Below are 16,355 nucleotides of genomic sequence, written 5' to 3'. Positions count from 1 at the left end.
CTCAGATTAGATGTAGCTCTTTTAACCTCTGCATCTCTGCTGGCCTGGACTTTATGGTTATTGAACCTGCATTGAGTCCTGACCTTCCAATGACTTGGATTTAAAATTCTCACTGGTGTGCTTAAATTCCTCTCTGTCCCTATTTCCATAACTTTTTTTAAATTCATTTTTGGGATGGGATGAGGGCGTCGCTGGCTAGGCAGCATTTATTGCCCATCCCTAATTGCCCAGAGGGCAGTTAAGAGTCAACCACATTGCTGTGGGTCTGGAATCACATGTAGGCCAGACCAGGTAAGGATGGCAGGTTCCTCCCCTAAGGGACATTAGTGAACCAGATAGGTTTTTCCAACAATCGGCAATGAATTCGTGGATCAATGGATCAAAATTCCAGATTTTTCTTTTATTGAATTCAAATTCCACCATCTGCCGCAGTGGGATTTGAACCCAGGTCCCCAGGACATTACCTGGATTTCTGGATTATCAGTCCAGTGACTATACCAACAGTTCATGGCCTCCTCCCACTGCCCCCCCCCCCCCCCCCCCCACCTTGTGGCATTAGAGAAGGTTATAGTGATAGTGGGTGATGAAGCTGTAAAGGGATTTCAGCAGGAGGTTGAGAATTTTAAATTTTCTTACTTGTCTTCGCCCTAGTTTTGGTGGCATTTCTTTCAGTCAACTGGTGTCTCCCCACATTTCCTGTAAGCCCTCAAGTTCTCGAATCTCATTTTGTGATTCAAATTGACTTTAATTCTGTTTTGGTCCCTTATTTAGGAGGCATCCGAAGTCGTGAATACATTGTACCATAATCCAATCTATTCAGAACTTAGAGATTCAAATTCAAACACATTACTAACTGTTTGTTTAGATAGAAATGAGAAATTCGGAATAAGAAACCATGAAATTCAGCATAAATGATCATTTTGCGATGATATATCTACAGTGGGAGAGGGTGCTGCAGTAATCTCAAACATGGTAACTATGATCTTATAATGATCATTAACATTTCTCAATCAGCCAAATGAAGTTGATTATAGAGAACTGCTTATTGGAAGTTACATAGTCAGAAATGTATAACATTGATGGGAAAGGACACATAGGACTAAAGATGTCTTGCTTCAGTTGTATTGAAACAAAATTGCTGAATTTGCTGGAAAAGTTCAGCAGGTCTGGCAGCACCTGAGGAGAGAAATCAGAGTTAATGTTTCAGGTCCAGTGACCTATCCTCAGAACTGATTGTATAGAAACCAGGTGAGGCTGCTCCTGGGATGTTGTGTACAGTTTTGGTTCCCTTACCTAAGATAGAGGAGACCTGTCATAGAGGAAGTGTGGCAGAGGTTCACTAAGACTGATTTCTGGAATGTTTGGACTTTCACATGAGGTGAGATTAAGAAAATGGAGTCTGCATCCTCAAGTAGAGAAGAGGGAGAAGGGCTGTAGAAACTCAGTCATTAAATATGTGTTGTGAAATTGGTTAGAGTACATGTGGATTAGCCAGGAAGTTAGAATTTGATGTTTGTAAAATGCTAGGGGAAAGCATTGCGTGGTCCCATCAAAAAATGATGCGCTGTTTCTATGCTTAGAGATTTAAATAGATATCAGTGAGCAGCAGCTTGTAAGTTTGCAAGTGCACAGAGAACATCCAAACTGAAACATTTGTGTCAAAGGCTGTACAGTTAACAGGCCAAGCAGCAGTTTTTTTTTTACCAAGACAACAGAGTTTAGAATTTAGGCAATCAATTTGAACCAGGCACTGAAACACTAAAAACCTATCAAATTTACATCTGATGGTTTTGACAACACAGGACCAATCCTATTGTAAAAAATATTGATATGTCATCAAGGGTATAAAAAGGGGGCAGTTGGACAAAGGAGGACAGTTAACTGCTGTCCTCCAGAGTTAACATCTCTCTGCTCTCGAGCAAGAATTGCTGGCTCACACAGACTCCTCTGTGCCTTAGAGAAAGCACCATCTAAAGAACAAAGGTACCCATGGCACAACTAGTTAACCTTCCTGACAGAAGGATCCATGGAGAAGGCACAGAGCATTCCAGAAGAAATGTAACCCGGCTGTAATTTTGAGAGACTAACTTTTTTATATCTTATTTTATATAAGTGGGACTTGTATTTATTGGAACAGCATACCTTTAGAATCTTGTTTTATTTGGAAATAGTTAGAAGGGGGTTTATGCGGTTTGTTAATAGTTTAGTTAATTTGTTCATTGTTAGAGTTAGATTAATAAATTGCTACATGTTGATTCAAAAGTCAGTGTCAGGGAATTATTTTATTTGACCACTAGAAGTTGCTGAAAGGCAGGTTACACCACTTTTCACACTCTTCTTACAGATTATAGGATGAGGTGTTACTCTTTTGGGTGTTTTGGTTTTAGTTCTCAGTGGGGGCTCAACCTCCACTTTATATAATATGATCAAGAAGGAGATCAACAGGGGCAAAACAGTGGCTCAGTGGTTAGCACTGCTGCCTCACAGCACAAGGGACCTGGGTTCAATTCCACCCTCGGGTGATTGTCCGTGTGGAGTCTGCACATTCTCCCCGTGTCTGCGTGAGTTTCCTCCGGGTGCTCCAGTTTCCTCCCACAGTCCTAAGATGTGCAGGTTAGTTGGATTGACCATGGGAAATGCAGTGTTACAGGGATGGGGTCGACCTGGGTGGGGTGTTCTTTGGAGGATTGATGTGGACTCGATGGGCTGAATAGCCTGTTTCCACACTGTGGCATTCTATGAATAGATTTCTATAAGTAACAACATAAAGGGGCATAGAGAGTATGAACAGAAATTACTGTGAGGTAGATCAGTGCGTCTCATAACTTGTTGCACCATGACCCCATTTCAAGGTTTGCAAATTGTCACAGCCAGTCATTGAGAACTCTCAGTTGGTTGCGATGTGACAATGAGGGCAGGAGTATGTTAGACAGGGAGCACTGCTGTTATAGCTCAGTTAGAGATCCATCGCGGTGAGAGTTTGGGACCCCAAGGTTTCAGATCAAGACCCCACTTCGGGTCTGGGCCCCCAATTTGGGAATCCCTGAAGTAGGTGATTGACTGTGATCTCGAACGGGTTTGAGGGGCTACTCCTGCCCCTACCGTTCAATGTAGGATGCTAGCAAAACTCTGATTGTTAACCCGTTACTTAGCATGTCATCGAGTCAGAGAGATCTACAGTACAGCGAAAGTCCTTTCAGCCCATTGAGTCTGTGCCAGCCAAAAACAACCATTTAACTATTCTAATCACATTTTTCCAGCACTTGGCCCATTGCCAAGGTATCACAAGTACACTTCAAAATATATCTTCAATGTTACGAGGGTTTCTGCCTCTCCCACCTTTTAAAGACAGTGATTCCCATCACCCTCTGGGTGAAAACGTTTTTCCTCACGTATCCTCTAAATCTATGCCCCTGGTCATTGATGCGCCCCCCCCATCAAGGGGAAATGTTCCTTCCTGCCTACCCTATTTTTGCCCATCATAATTTTCTACATCGCAATCAAGCCACCTCTTAATGTCCTCTGCTCTTTTAAAAAAAAAACACCCCAGTCTATCCAATCTGTCTTCATAATTTAAACGCTCCAGCCCAGGTAACATTCGGGTGAAACTCCTCCTCTGCAGCCTCTCCAGTGCGATCACATCTATCCTACTATCCTAGTAGTTTCCATATCTGGGTGCAGCAGTGTATTGACAATGCCGCTGAGAACTGTAGACTCTGAAGGGGCCCAGCAAGCCGCTAGGGTCTGTAAGATTGCTAAAATAATGTTTTTGTCATGGTAACACTTGGGTGCGTTTGGAGGCTTTTTACGTATATCGAATAGTAATTGAATGTATTGGTGGTGGCTGCTATTTTGCCACATGCCACACAACGCTGCAAGATTATGTAACATACTGCTATCTAAATCATAAAAGCCGTACAGTGCAGGAAGAGGCCATTTGGCCCATTGAGTCTGCACCTGCCCTCCAAAGAGCATACCACCCAAACCCAGACCCCACTCCAACCCTGTAACCCCACATTTCCCATGGCTAATTTACTTAGCCTGCACATCCCTGGAAACTATGAGCAATTTAGCACGGCCAATCCACCTAACCTGCACATTTTTGGACTGTGGGAGGAAACCGGAGCACATGGAGGAAACCCACGCAGATATGAGGAGAATGTGCAAACTCCACACAGACAGTCACCCGAGGGTGGAATCGAACCTGGGTCCCTGGCGCTGTGAGGCGTAAGGTAAGGGGGGTACTTTATTGAACCTGATCCTGGGGTTAGTACAGTTCAGCAGGTATCTCTCTATAATTTACAGCTGGAGCTCTTTTGTAGAATCCCTGCAGAATTTCCTGAGACTTATTTTTAATTTAAGAATACTGGAGGAAGCACACAGTCAGTGGACAAAGCCTTCTCAGAGGGACAAAAAGAGAAGTTGCTGGAAAAGCTCACCAGGTCTGGCAGTATCTGTGGAGAGAAATCAGAGTTTCGGGTCAAGTGACCCTTCCTCAAACTCTTGGAGAGAGGAGCAAAACTTCTTCAGGGTGGGCATGCCTAGAAGAGATGTGACCTTGTTTAAGTTAACCAAGCTAGTAAGTAGAATAGTGAAGGCAAACTCCGAACACTGCTTCAACTTGATTTGTGCCGGTGGGACAAAGAACCTGTTTGGGCTGGTTCAAGACTGAATGGAAGCGAACGATTATGTCGGAATGTATTAAGTGCAGAGTGATCCAGGTTCAAACAGTGGAGAAATCAACACCTGTGTGTAAGGAACTACAGCTTTTCTGGGTGGATGACTTTGTCTATATTTATGTTTTGATTGATTGATTGATTGTCACGTATACTGAAATACAGTGACAAGTTTTATTTACAAGCGGTGCAGGCAGGTCACAGCAAGCCAAAGAATTACAGATCAAAAAGACTTGGAGGCATACAGGTTACATTGCTAGTTACGTTATTTGAGGCTAGAGTCCATTCAGCAGTTGGATAATGGCCAGAAAGAAGCTGTTCCTGAACCTGCTCATGTGCGTGTGGTCAGGCTTCTGTATTTTCTGTCTGATGGAAGAGGTTGTAGGAGATCATTATCGGGGGGCAATGGGTCTTTGATGATGTTGGCTGCCTTTCTGCGGCAATGGGCGGTGTAAATAGAGTCCATGGATGGAAGGTTGGCTTCCGTGATGGTCTGGGCTGTGCACACTACCTTCTGTAGTTTCTTACGGTCCTGGGCAGAGCAGTTGCTGTACCAGGCCGTTATGCACCTGGACAGTATGTTTTCAGTGGTGCATCTGTAGAAATTGATGAGAGATCTTATGGACATGTCAAACTTCCAGAGCCGCCTGAGGAAGAAGAGGCGTTGTTGTGCCTTCTTGACTGTCACATTTACGTAGGAAGTCCAGGACAGATTGTCGGTTATCCTCACTCCGAGGAACTTTGTGCTGTTCACTCTCTGTCTCAGTTCCGTTGATGTAGATGGGGGCGTGTTCTCCTCCTTTCTTTCTGAAGTCGATGTTCAGTTCTTTAGTTTTGCCGACATTGAAAGATTGTTTTCATTGCACCATGTCACCAAGCCCTCTATCTCCCTTCTGTGTTTTGATTCATTGTTGTTAGATATCCGTCCCACTACAGTGGTGTCATCAATGAACTTGTAGATGGCCTTCATTCATAATTTGGCAACACTGTCGCTGATGTACAGGGAGTACGGCAGGGGGCTGAGGACACACCCTTGGGGGGCTCCAGTGTTGAGTGTTATTGTGGAGGAGGTGCAGTTATCTATCCTTGCTGATTGCGATCTGTGGGTCAGAAAGCTGTGGATCCAGTAGCAGAGAGCAGAGCCGAGACCAAGGTCACACAGTTTTGAGATCAGTCTGGAGGGGATAATGGTGTTGAGGCCAGAGCTGTAGTCAATGAGCAGGAGTCTGATGTAGGTGTCTTTGTTGTCCAGATGCTCCAGGGATGAGTGTAGGGATAGAGATACCGCATCCTCTGTGGATCTGTTACATCGGTAGGTAAACTGTAGGGGAGCGAGGCAGGTTGGGAGCTGATGTGGGCCATGTCCAGCCTTGAGGCACTTCATGACTGTTGAGGTCAGAGCTATTGGGCGGTAGTCATTAAGGCACACTGCGTGTGTTTTCTTGAGTACGGGGATGATGGTGGTCTTCTTGAAGCAGGTGGGGATTTCTGTTTGCAGCGGGGAGAGGTTGAAGATGTCGGTGAATACCTCTGCCAGATGGTCAGCACAGAATCTGAGTGCTTGGCCAGGAACACCATCTGGGTCTGTCGTTTTCCTTGGGTTGACTCCCAGGAAGACCAATCTAACTTTGGAAGTAGTGACAGAGGGAACAGGTGTGCCTGGGGCTATTGGGGCAGGCGTTGCCACACCAGTGGTATTCTGCTCAAACCGAGCATAGAAAGCATTGAGCACATCAGGGAGGGATGTGTCATTGTCCGCTATCTTACACTGTTTCATTTTGTATCCTGTAATATCATTTAGGCCTTGCCATAGACGGCAAGAGTCTGTCTGGTAAGTCTGAGCCTCTAACTTGGTCCGTTACTGCCCCTTGGCCTCCCTGATGGCTTTACAAAGATCGTATCTTCATTTACTGTGTTGGTCCAGGTCACCTGACTTTGAATGCTGGTGCAAGGGTTATTGCTGGCTCAGTGTTAACACTGATCTTGAGGCATTCCTAACTTTGTGGCAGCCGCTGTTAACAATAAGAATGGTAAATGCTTTATGGCACAAAGCCGCTACTTTCCTCCTGGTAACGGCAACATTTGCTCTTTAATAAATGTGGAGAATGAAGTGTGAAATGAGTAGAATGTTTACTGAGTAGATTGGGATTATATTCATTGGAATTCAGAAGATTGAGGGGGATCTTATAGAAACATATAAAATTATGCAGGGAATAGATAAGATAGAAGTAGAGAGGATGTTTCCACTGGCAGGTGAAGCTGGGACAAAAGGGCATAGCCTCAAGATTAGAGGGAGCAGATTTAGGACTGAATTGGAACTTCTTCACCCAGAGGGTTGTTAATCTATGGAATTCCTTGCCCAGTGAAGTAGTTGACGCTACTTCAGTAAACGTTTTTAAAGATAAGGTAGATTTTTTTTGAACAATAAAGGAATGAAGGGATACGGTGAGAACGCGGGTAAGTGGATCTGAGTCCATGAAAAGATCAGCCCTGATCTTATTGAATGGCGGAGCAGGCTCGAAGGGTCGGAAGGCCTACTGCTGCTCCTAGTTCTTATGTTCTTATGTTCTTAAATAAGTCTTTCATGCTTTCAGAAGTTGCTGTTTTATGTGCGTTGTATAAGAACACAATCTTTGCAGAGGTAGTAGGAACTGCAGATGCTGGAGAATCTGAGATAACAAGGTGTAGAGTTGGATGAACACAGCAGGCCGAGCAGGAAAGCTGACGTTTTGGGTCTAGACCCTTCTGATCTAGGCCCAAAACGTCAGCTTTCATGCTCCTCTGATGCTGCTTGGCCTGCTGTGTTCATCCAGCTCTACACCTTGTTACCTCACAACGTTTGCACTTTTGGAGAAAGACGTACACGATCCCACACACCTCACACAAACTAGATTGTGAAACATGCATGTACACCTCCACTTGCACAGGCTCACAAAGTCTCACAGCTTGTAGCTGCTAACATCCGTTTTCACAATTTGATGACCCTTGATAGCCTTGGCAAATAAGGTTAAAAACAATCCAAAAATTCTACAAGTACATTAAGAGCAAGAGAGTTGGGGCCCTTAAAGACCAATGAGGTTGTCTTTTGCACTCCTACGGTGTTGAACCTCAGCAGATGGGAGAGATAGTAAATGAATATTTTGTCAGTTTTAACTGTGGAGAAAGAAGTGAAGGGTAGAAAACTCAGGGAAATAAATATTGATGTTCTGTGAACAGTTCACATTACAGAAGAGCAAGTCCTGGAGGGTTTGGAAGATGTAAAGGTGGATGAATCTCTGGGTCCTGATCTAGTGTATCCCGGGACTTGGTGTGAAGTTAGGGAGGAAATTGTGGGACCCCTTGCAGAAATATTTGTATCATCTATAACTACGGATGAGGTGCCAGATGACTGGAGATTGGCTTATGTAGTGCCTTTGTTTAAGAAGGGATGTAAGGAGAAGTCTAGGAACTATACACCTGTGAGTCTGACTTTGGTGGTGGGTAAGTTGTTGGAGTGATTTTGAAAGGTAAGATTTATATGCATTTGGAGAGGCATGAAATGATTAGGGATGGTCAGCATGGTTTTGTGTGAGGGAAATCGTGACTCACAAAGTTGAATGAGTTTTTTGAGGAAGTAACGAAAAAGATTGATGCAGGCAGCGCAGTAGACATTGGTTACTTGGACCTTAGTAAAGCGTCTGACAAGGTTCTGCGTGGTAGACAAATTAGAAAAGTTAAATCGCATAGGATTCAAAATCGTGAATCTGGACAAACAATTAGGGAGAGCCGCTCCCTCTGACAAAAGGAGCTGGTGCTGGAGGACACCGATTTAAAGTGATAGGTACGTGCAGGGATACTGATTTGAGGAAAATCTTTACTTGTGCAATAAGTGTTTTAAGATATGGATTGTATTGTCTGAGTGGGCTGCTTTTCAATGGATTTGGATAATTATCAGAAGATTAAATCTTTGTCATGTTGCAGGGAAGATGGGGCATGGGACTCGGCAAGTTACTCTGGCAGAGAGCATGAGGGAAAGAAGCTGAATGGCCTCTTTCTGGGCTGTAACCATTCTATGATTCTATTCTGTGGTTACTTTCATAAAGCATAACTTCAAAGTGACCATCGTTCATGATGAATGGGGTAAACAAGTATAAGTGCTAATTGGATACAAAATTGGCTTAATTGCAGGAGACAGTGTGTGAAGATGGACGGTTGTTTTTCAGGCTGGAGGCCTGTGACCACCGGTGTTCCACAGGGATCAGTGCTGGGTCCACTTTTATTTGTTGTTTATACAAATGATCTAGAAGACATGGTTGGTAAGTTTGCGGATGGCACCAAAATTGGTGGCAGAGTGAACAATGAAGGAGGTTGTCTAAGATTACAAAGAGATCTTGATTAATTGGGTCAATGGGCTGAAGTGTGGCAGATGGAGTTTAATTTGGATAAATGCGAGGTATTGCATGTTGGTAAAACAAACAAGGGCAGGATTTACAGTTAAAAATAGGGTTGAGTGGCGTTGTAGAATAGAGAGACCTAGGGGTTCAGGTGCATAATTCTTTGAACTGTGCATCACAGATAAACAGGGTGGTTAAGAAGGTGTTTAGCACACTTGTCTTCATTGCTCAGACATTTGAGTATAGGAGTTGGGACGTTATGTTGTTGTTGGTGAGGCCTCTTCTGGAGTACCCTGTCTAGTTCTGGTTGCCCTGTTATAGGAAGGATATTCTTAAGCTGGAGAGGATTTGGATGAGATCTACCAAGGTGTTGTTGAGAACAGAGGGTTTATAAGAGGAGGCTGGATAGGCTAGGACTTGTTTCACCAGAGCATAGGGGGCTGAGGGGTGACCTTATAGAGGTTTATAACATCATGAGGGGGTATAGATTAGGTGAATGGCAGGTGTCTTTTCCCTAGAGTGGGGGATTTCAAAACAAACGGGCATGTTTTTTAAGGTGACGAGAGAAAGATTTTAAGAAGACGTGAAAGCAATTTTTTTTACACAGAGATTAGTTCATGTGTGGACTGAACTGCCAGAGAAAGTGGTGGATGCAAGGTATAGTTACAATGTTTAAAAGATATTTGGATAAGTACATGAATAAGAAATGTTTGGAAGGATATGGGCCAAGTGCAGGCAGGCGGGACGAGTTTAGTTTGGGATTATGGTCGGGCGAGTCTGCTTGGACTGAAGGGGCTATTCCGTGCTGTATGATTTCTTTGCAATCTTTGTGTATCGATGCCTTATATAACTAGGTTTCTTTCCCCTGAGGTTTGACCTGTGAGGCTAGTGAAGTTGCCTGCTGAGAGTGAAGTTTCGCCCTGTACAATAGTGTGAACAGAGGTGTCGTCAGCTTTGTACTCTAAGTAGAATTTGAGACAAACCTGTCTGCAATATGTTTGATTCTAATTTCCTGCCTCCATTTGGTTTTGATGGAATTTCTTCTCCTTTTATTCACAGCCCTTTAAATTCATTAAATATCCTGCACCATGTACTGAAAAAAGTTTCAAGGTGAGTACTGTCTGTCTGTGACAAAGTCTTCTATGCTTTATTAACTACTTTTAACTTGTGCTGCCCCCTTCAGTGTGTCTGTCTGTGAGCATCTGTGTGAATATGCCTATGTTATGCTGTTTTGTCTTTCATAAGATGTGATTGTTGCTGATAAAGCCAACAATTGTTGCTCATCCCTATGTGCCCTTTTCTGTATGATTTTATGCTGAAAGGCTTTTGACACCCAAGATGTGTGCACAGTGATGAACAGAGCAATGTGTTTTTCTCTCTACACTTCAACCAAATAAATGGCCATTGATAATTTTGAGAAATCCTTACAGTAGCAGCATGTTGACAAACATAAACTCCCTAACGCTTGTTGTACCCCGTGAGGGGTGGTCAGTTTGAAGTTATTATGGAAGTTACCATAGAATAGAATCATAGAACAGTTATATCCCAGAAAGAGGCCATTCAGTCTCTTTTTTTCGGCACTGGCCCTCTGCCAGAGTAATTCGCCCAGTCCCACACTCATATCTTCCCGGCAGCTCTATAAATATTTACTGTTCCGAACATTATCTAACTCCATTGAAAAATAATCCATTCAAACAATGATTTCCAGATCTTAAACACTTGTTGTATAATTAAAGGTTTTCCTCACTTTCAATCTATGTCCTCTGGCACCAGATCCTTTTGCCAAAGGAAATAGTTCTCCTTAACTGGTTTGTCCACACTCATGATTCTGAACACCTCTGTTAAAGTTGTTCTTTATGTTTTCTTGTCCAACTGTCCCAACTTCTCTGTCCTTGTAAATGAAGTTCCTAAAGCCACCCTCTGAATCCTCCCTAAAATGTGGTGCCCTAGGCTGGTTGCAGTAATTCAGTTGAGGCTGAACCAGTGCTTTGTAGGAACAGTAAGCCAGGCGGCCCTCCAGCCTTGGCTGCCATTCTGTCAGTTTGTGGGTGATTTTTGGCCTAACTCCATATTCCTGCCTCTAGGCCGCTAAAATACCTTTGCTTAACAAAATTTATCCAGCTCACATTTAACATTAACAGCTGATCCAGCATCAACTGCCATTTGTGGAACAGAGTTCCAAACATTTACCATACTTTGTGTCTATAAGTGCTTCTCAACATCTTTCCTGAATGCTCCTGCCCTCATTCTCAGATTGTGCTCCCTAGGTTTAGAATCCCAAACTGATGGAAATAGTTTATCTACCCGCTTTTTTTTCCTGTTAATATCTTGAGGACTTCGATCAGATCACCCTTTAACCTGCTATATTGTAGACAGGCCTAACCTCTCCTCATAGTGTAACCCTGAAGTCCAGGTATCATTTTTTTAAATACAGGTTTATGTGCTTTCTTTTATCTCTGTGTTCCTCTTTATAAAGTCTTCTATGCTTTATTAACTACTTTCAACTTGTGCTGCCCCCTTCAATGATTTGGATGTGCATATCCCCAGGTTTTCTGTCCCTGGATAGAACTGTGCCCTTTTCTTTCCTATTGCTTCTCCTTGTTTTATCTCCCAAAATGAATCACCTTGTATTTCTTTGCATTAGTTTTCTTTCCTACCATTCCATCAACCAGCCCTCGTCATTTTGTGTCTTCCTCCTGTTTCACAATGCTTCCAATTTCACAACATCCACAATCCTGAAGTTGTGCTCTGTCCAATCAAGTCGAGGCCATTAACACCGGTCAGGGAAAGCAAGGGTTCTGACACCGGGGTCCTAGGCAACCCCACTGGATATATTTCTCTATCCAAGAAAAGATTCCACCACGGTATTCTGTTTCCTAACGCTCAGCCATTTTTAGCTCCCATGCTTTGACATGGAAGTCCATGTATGCCACATGAACCCACTTAACCAACATCAACGCTCCCAGTTATACATTGAAACCTCAAGTAGGTTAGTGAAAGCAGGGGCAGAAACGCCTTCAAAGTACCAGACAAATGCATACTCTGACCACATAATCTGCACTTTCAGCAGCCTTTTCCCCCCCAGCACTCCACCCGCCCCCTCCCCACTATAGCAGAAATGCGGTCCCCTCCACACTTCACTTCAGCTCTGATGAAGTCATCTAGACTCAAAATGTTAGCTTGCTCTCTGTCCATGGATGCTATCTGACCCCCTGTGATTTCCAGCATTTTTTTTTGTTTTCAGAACAGATTCCAGCATCTGCAGTAATTTGCTCTGACAATGTGGGTTAACAATGTTCTGCAGGGGTTCTGGCTGTATATTGTGACACCACCTGAATTCCTCCAAGCCCCGGTGTCATCTTTGGAGAGAGAGCTCCAGATTTCCACTGCCCATTTTGTTGCAGAAATGCTTCCTGATGTCACCCCTGAACAACCTTAAAATAACTCCACTGAGGCTGGTATCCTGTCACCACATCACCCTTTATCTACACTTGCAGAGTACATGACACTGACCCAGCGAGCTCAGAGCCAGCTCCCAGAGTGAGCAGAACCCCTGACACTCCTGTTTATAGCTGTCAGCCAGGGCTCCCTGATTGGACCACATTAACAGCCCCATTCATATTCTCTTTCCAATCGGTACAAACCTGGCTAAGATAACAAGGTGTAGAGCTGGATAAACACAGCAGGCCAAGCAGCATCAGGGGAGCAGGAAGGCTGACGTTTCGGGCCTAGACCCTTCTTCAGAAACCTGGCTGTCGTTTTAACGTTGTGTCCCTTTGTTCTGGACTTGGGGAGAAAGGAAATCTTGTGGTTTTACTTGTTGATTCTCAGTGTAAGCACAGCCAAGGGGAGTGTGGACAATGCTGTAATGCATTGTACCCTGATGACAGGGTACACAGGCTCTGTGCCATTTCCTGCATGAGAGAATGAGATTGCCTTCGTTTATCGTGAATGTTATGACTGAGAACTTTTTTTCTTTGCACCCTAGTTTACCAGAAGGCAAATACCTGTTGAGTCACTCCTCGGGAGACTCGTCCATAACCATCTATCGTGGCTCTCAAGGAGGGAAGTACACCAGAGCAGCCTACAACCTCCATGCTGCCCACAGTACGCTCCCTCCACCTCCATCGACTCTCTCGGTGCCCTGGGTACCTCTGGATCCCAATATGTTACTGCCTTACCACATCCACCATGGCAGAGCTCCCTGTACCTTCCCTCCCAAGCCCTCCGAGGAGCTTCAAAACCTGCAGGTTTGTTTGTTTTTATTACCTTTTTCAGCATGTAGGCCGAGCTCCAGTGTTGTAAGTTTGTGAAGTCTTGGAGAAAAATGTTTCTCTTTGGTTAAAGTGTCAGTCTCCTGAGAATTTTTTAAAATTTGCTTATGAGATGTGGGCATCACTGGCTAGGCCTGTATTTATTTACTGCCCTTTGTTAAGAGTCAACCACATCACTATGGGTCTGGAGTCACGTGTAGGCCAGACCAGGTAAGGATGGCAGTTTCCTTCCCTAAAGGACATTAGTGAACCAGATGGGTTTTTCCTGATCCTCAGCAACAGTTTCATGTCCATCATTAGACTCTTAATTTCAGATTTTTTTTATTGAATTCAATTTCCACAATCTGCCATGGCGGGATTCAAACCCGGGTCCCCAGAACATTATCTGGGTCTCTGGATTAATGGTTCAGTGATAATACCACGAGGCCACTACCTTCCCTAAGATTTGATTCTTAGCAGACTGGACCCATTTTCTCCTTTTCACACCTTTATTTCCATCTTTACATCTCAATTTTCCTTTCACCATCATGAGCAAACCCTTTGTCTTTTGCACTGGGCACCCTCCCCACAATCTGTTACATTCATTCCCCTACCACTTTGTCTGCAGTGCAAAATAGACACAATTTTCCATCCCTGTACACTTGCGTTCCCCATACAGATGGCCGAAAGGCCCTCCGCTTCTTCCTGTCCCGCAGGCCCGACCAGTCCCCTTCCACTGACACCCTCATCCACTTAGCTGAACTCGTCCTCACCCTTAACAACTTCTCCTTCAATTCCTCCCACTTCCTATAGACAAAGGGGGTGGCCATGGGTACCCGCATGGGCCCAAGCTATGCCTGCCTCTTTGTAGGTTACATGGAACAATCCCTCTTCTGCAGCTACACTGGCCGTAAACCCCACCTCTTCCTCCGTTACATTGATGACTGTATCGGCGCCGCCTCGTGCTCCCACAAGGAGCTCGAACAGTTCATCCACTTCACCAACACCTTCCACCCCAACCTTAAGTTCACCTGGACCATCTCTGATACCTCTCTCTCCTTCCTGAACCTCTCTGTCTCCATCTCTGGCATCCACCTGGAAACCGATATCCATTTCAAGTCTACTGACTCCCACAGCTACCTAGAATACACCTCCTCTCACCCACCTTCCTGCAAAAAGACCATCCCGTATTCCCAATTCCTTTGCCTCCGCCGCATCTGTTCCCGAGATGAGGCATTCCACTCCTGGACATCCCAGATGGCCTCGTTTTTCAAGGACCGCAACTTCCCCTCCACAGTGGTCGAAAATGCCCTCGATCGTATCTCTCGCATTTCCCGCAACTCATCCCTCACACCCCCTTCCCGCAATAACAACCAAAACAGAATCCCCCTCGTCCTCACGTACCACCCCACCAACCTCCGGATCCAACGCATCATCCTCCGACACTTCCGCCACCTGCAATCTGACCGCACCACCAAAGACATTTTTCCCTCCCCACCCTTATCTGCTTTCCGGAGGGACCTCTCTCTCCGTGACTCCCTTGTCCGCTCCACAATCCCCTCCAGCCCCACCACCCCCGGCACTTTTCCCTGCAACCGCAGGAAGTGCTACACCTGCCCCTACACCTCCCCCCTCACCCCCATCCCAGGCCCTAAGAAGACCTTCCACATCAAACAGATGTTCACCTGCACATCTGCTAATGTGGTATACTGTATCCGCTGTTCCCGTTGTGGCCTCATCTACATCGGGGAAACCAAGCGGAGGCTTGGGGACCACTTTGTGGAGCACCTACGCTTGGTTTGCAACAAACAACTGCACCTCCCAATCGCGAACCATTTCAACTCCCCCCTCCCACTCCCCGGACAACATGTCCATCCTGGGCCTCCTGCAGTGCCACAACGATGCCACCCAAAGGTTGCAGGAACAGCAACTCATATTCCGCTTGGGAACCCTGCAGCCCAATGGTATCAATGTGGACTTCACAAGCTTCAAAATCTCCCCTCCCCCTACCGCATCCCAAAACCACTCCAGCTCGTCCCCGCCTCCCTAACCTGTTCTTCCTCCCACCTATCCCCTCCTCCCACCTCAAGCCGCATCCCCATCTCCTACCTACTAACCTCATCCCGGCCCCTTGACCTGTCCGTCCTCCCTAGACCGACCTATCCCCTCCCTAACTCCCCACCTACACTCACCTTTACAGGCTCCATCCCCGTCTCTTTGACCTGTCTGTCTCCTCTCCACCTATCCTCTCCTCTATCCATCTTCTATCCGCCTCCCCCTCTCTCCCTACTTATTTCAGAACACCCTTCCCCTCCCCCATTTCTGAAGAAGCGTCTAGGCCCGAAACGTCAGCCTTTCCGCTCCTCTGATGCTGCTTGGCCTGTTGTGTTCATCCAGCTCTACACCTTGTTATCTCGGATTCTCCAGCATCGGCAGTTCCTGCCATCTCTGTAACAATTTTCCATCCCCCTCAGTTCTGAGGAAGACATATCACATGATGTGGTAGCTCGGTTTTTCTCTCCACAGATGCTGTCAGACCTGCTGAGTTTCTCCAGCACTTTCTGATTTTTGTTTCAGCAGCAATGGTATTTTGCTTCCAAATTTATCTCTGGAACTTTGTTGGCAAATGCGATGAGGAGTTCAACATTATTGAACACGGAACTGACTCCACACCAGTGTAATCCAGTTTAGACATATGTTTTAAACTGCCCACACCCCACTCCAAAGCTGACATGTGGAACCCTAACTCCTATAACACAACACCCAGCAGCCAAAAGCGGGGGCAGGTCATTGCCAGGGTTTGAGAGACACCCCCCCACACCTCCTGCTTACCTTAACCCTCCCCCACACTGAGAGGGGCTGGCCCCACGCTGAGATATACACACCTCTTCCTGTGCTGAGACAGAAAAACCTTTGCCCCACTCACTGTGGGAGTCCCCCTTGTGCCACCTTCCATGTACTGAGTAAGATGCCTCTCACTGTGGTCAAGGGACATCCCCTCCCCCTCCATCCCTACCCCTCTTACCCGCCCCTTGTCTCTTTCTCTGCCCTTC

The 16,355-nt window shown here is 45.4% G+C and overlaps 1 protein-coding gene across 1 annotated transcript in view; it reads left to right on the top strand.

Moving 5' to 3' along the window:
* ice2 (interactor of little elongator complex ELL subunit 2) overlaps positions 1-16,355 on the top strand; it is a 99,584-nt gene that overhangs the window by 70,436 nt on the left and 12,793 nt on the right. The window contains exons 13-14 of the mRNA XM_048617030.1: positions 10,109-10,159; positions 13,038-13,299. Coding sequence (XP_048472987.1) covers positions 10,109-10,159; positions 13,038-13,299 — 313 coding nt within the window. The remainder of the gene's footprint in view (positions 1-10,108; positions 10,160-13,037; positions 13,300-16,355) is intronic.

Source organism: Rhincodon typus, chromosome 36 (assembly GCF_021869965.1).
Source record: "Rhincodon typus isolate 14 chromosome 36, sRhiTyp1.1, whole genome shotgun sequence".
NCBI classification, from domain to species: Eukaryota; Metazoa; Chordata; class Chondrichthyes; order Orectolobiformes; family Rhincodontidae; genus Rhincodon; species Rhincodon typus.
The sequence above is the reverse complement of the archived record's forward strand: the minus strand, read 5'-3'. Positions and strand labels throughout refer to the sequence as shown.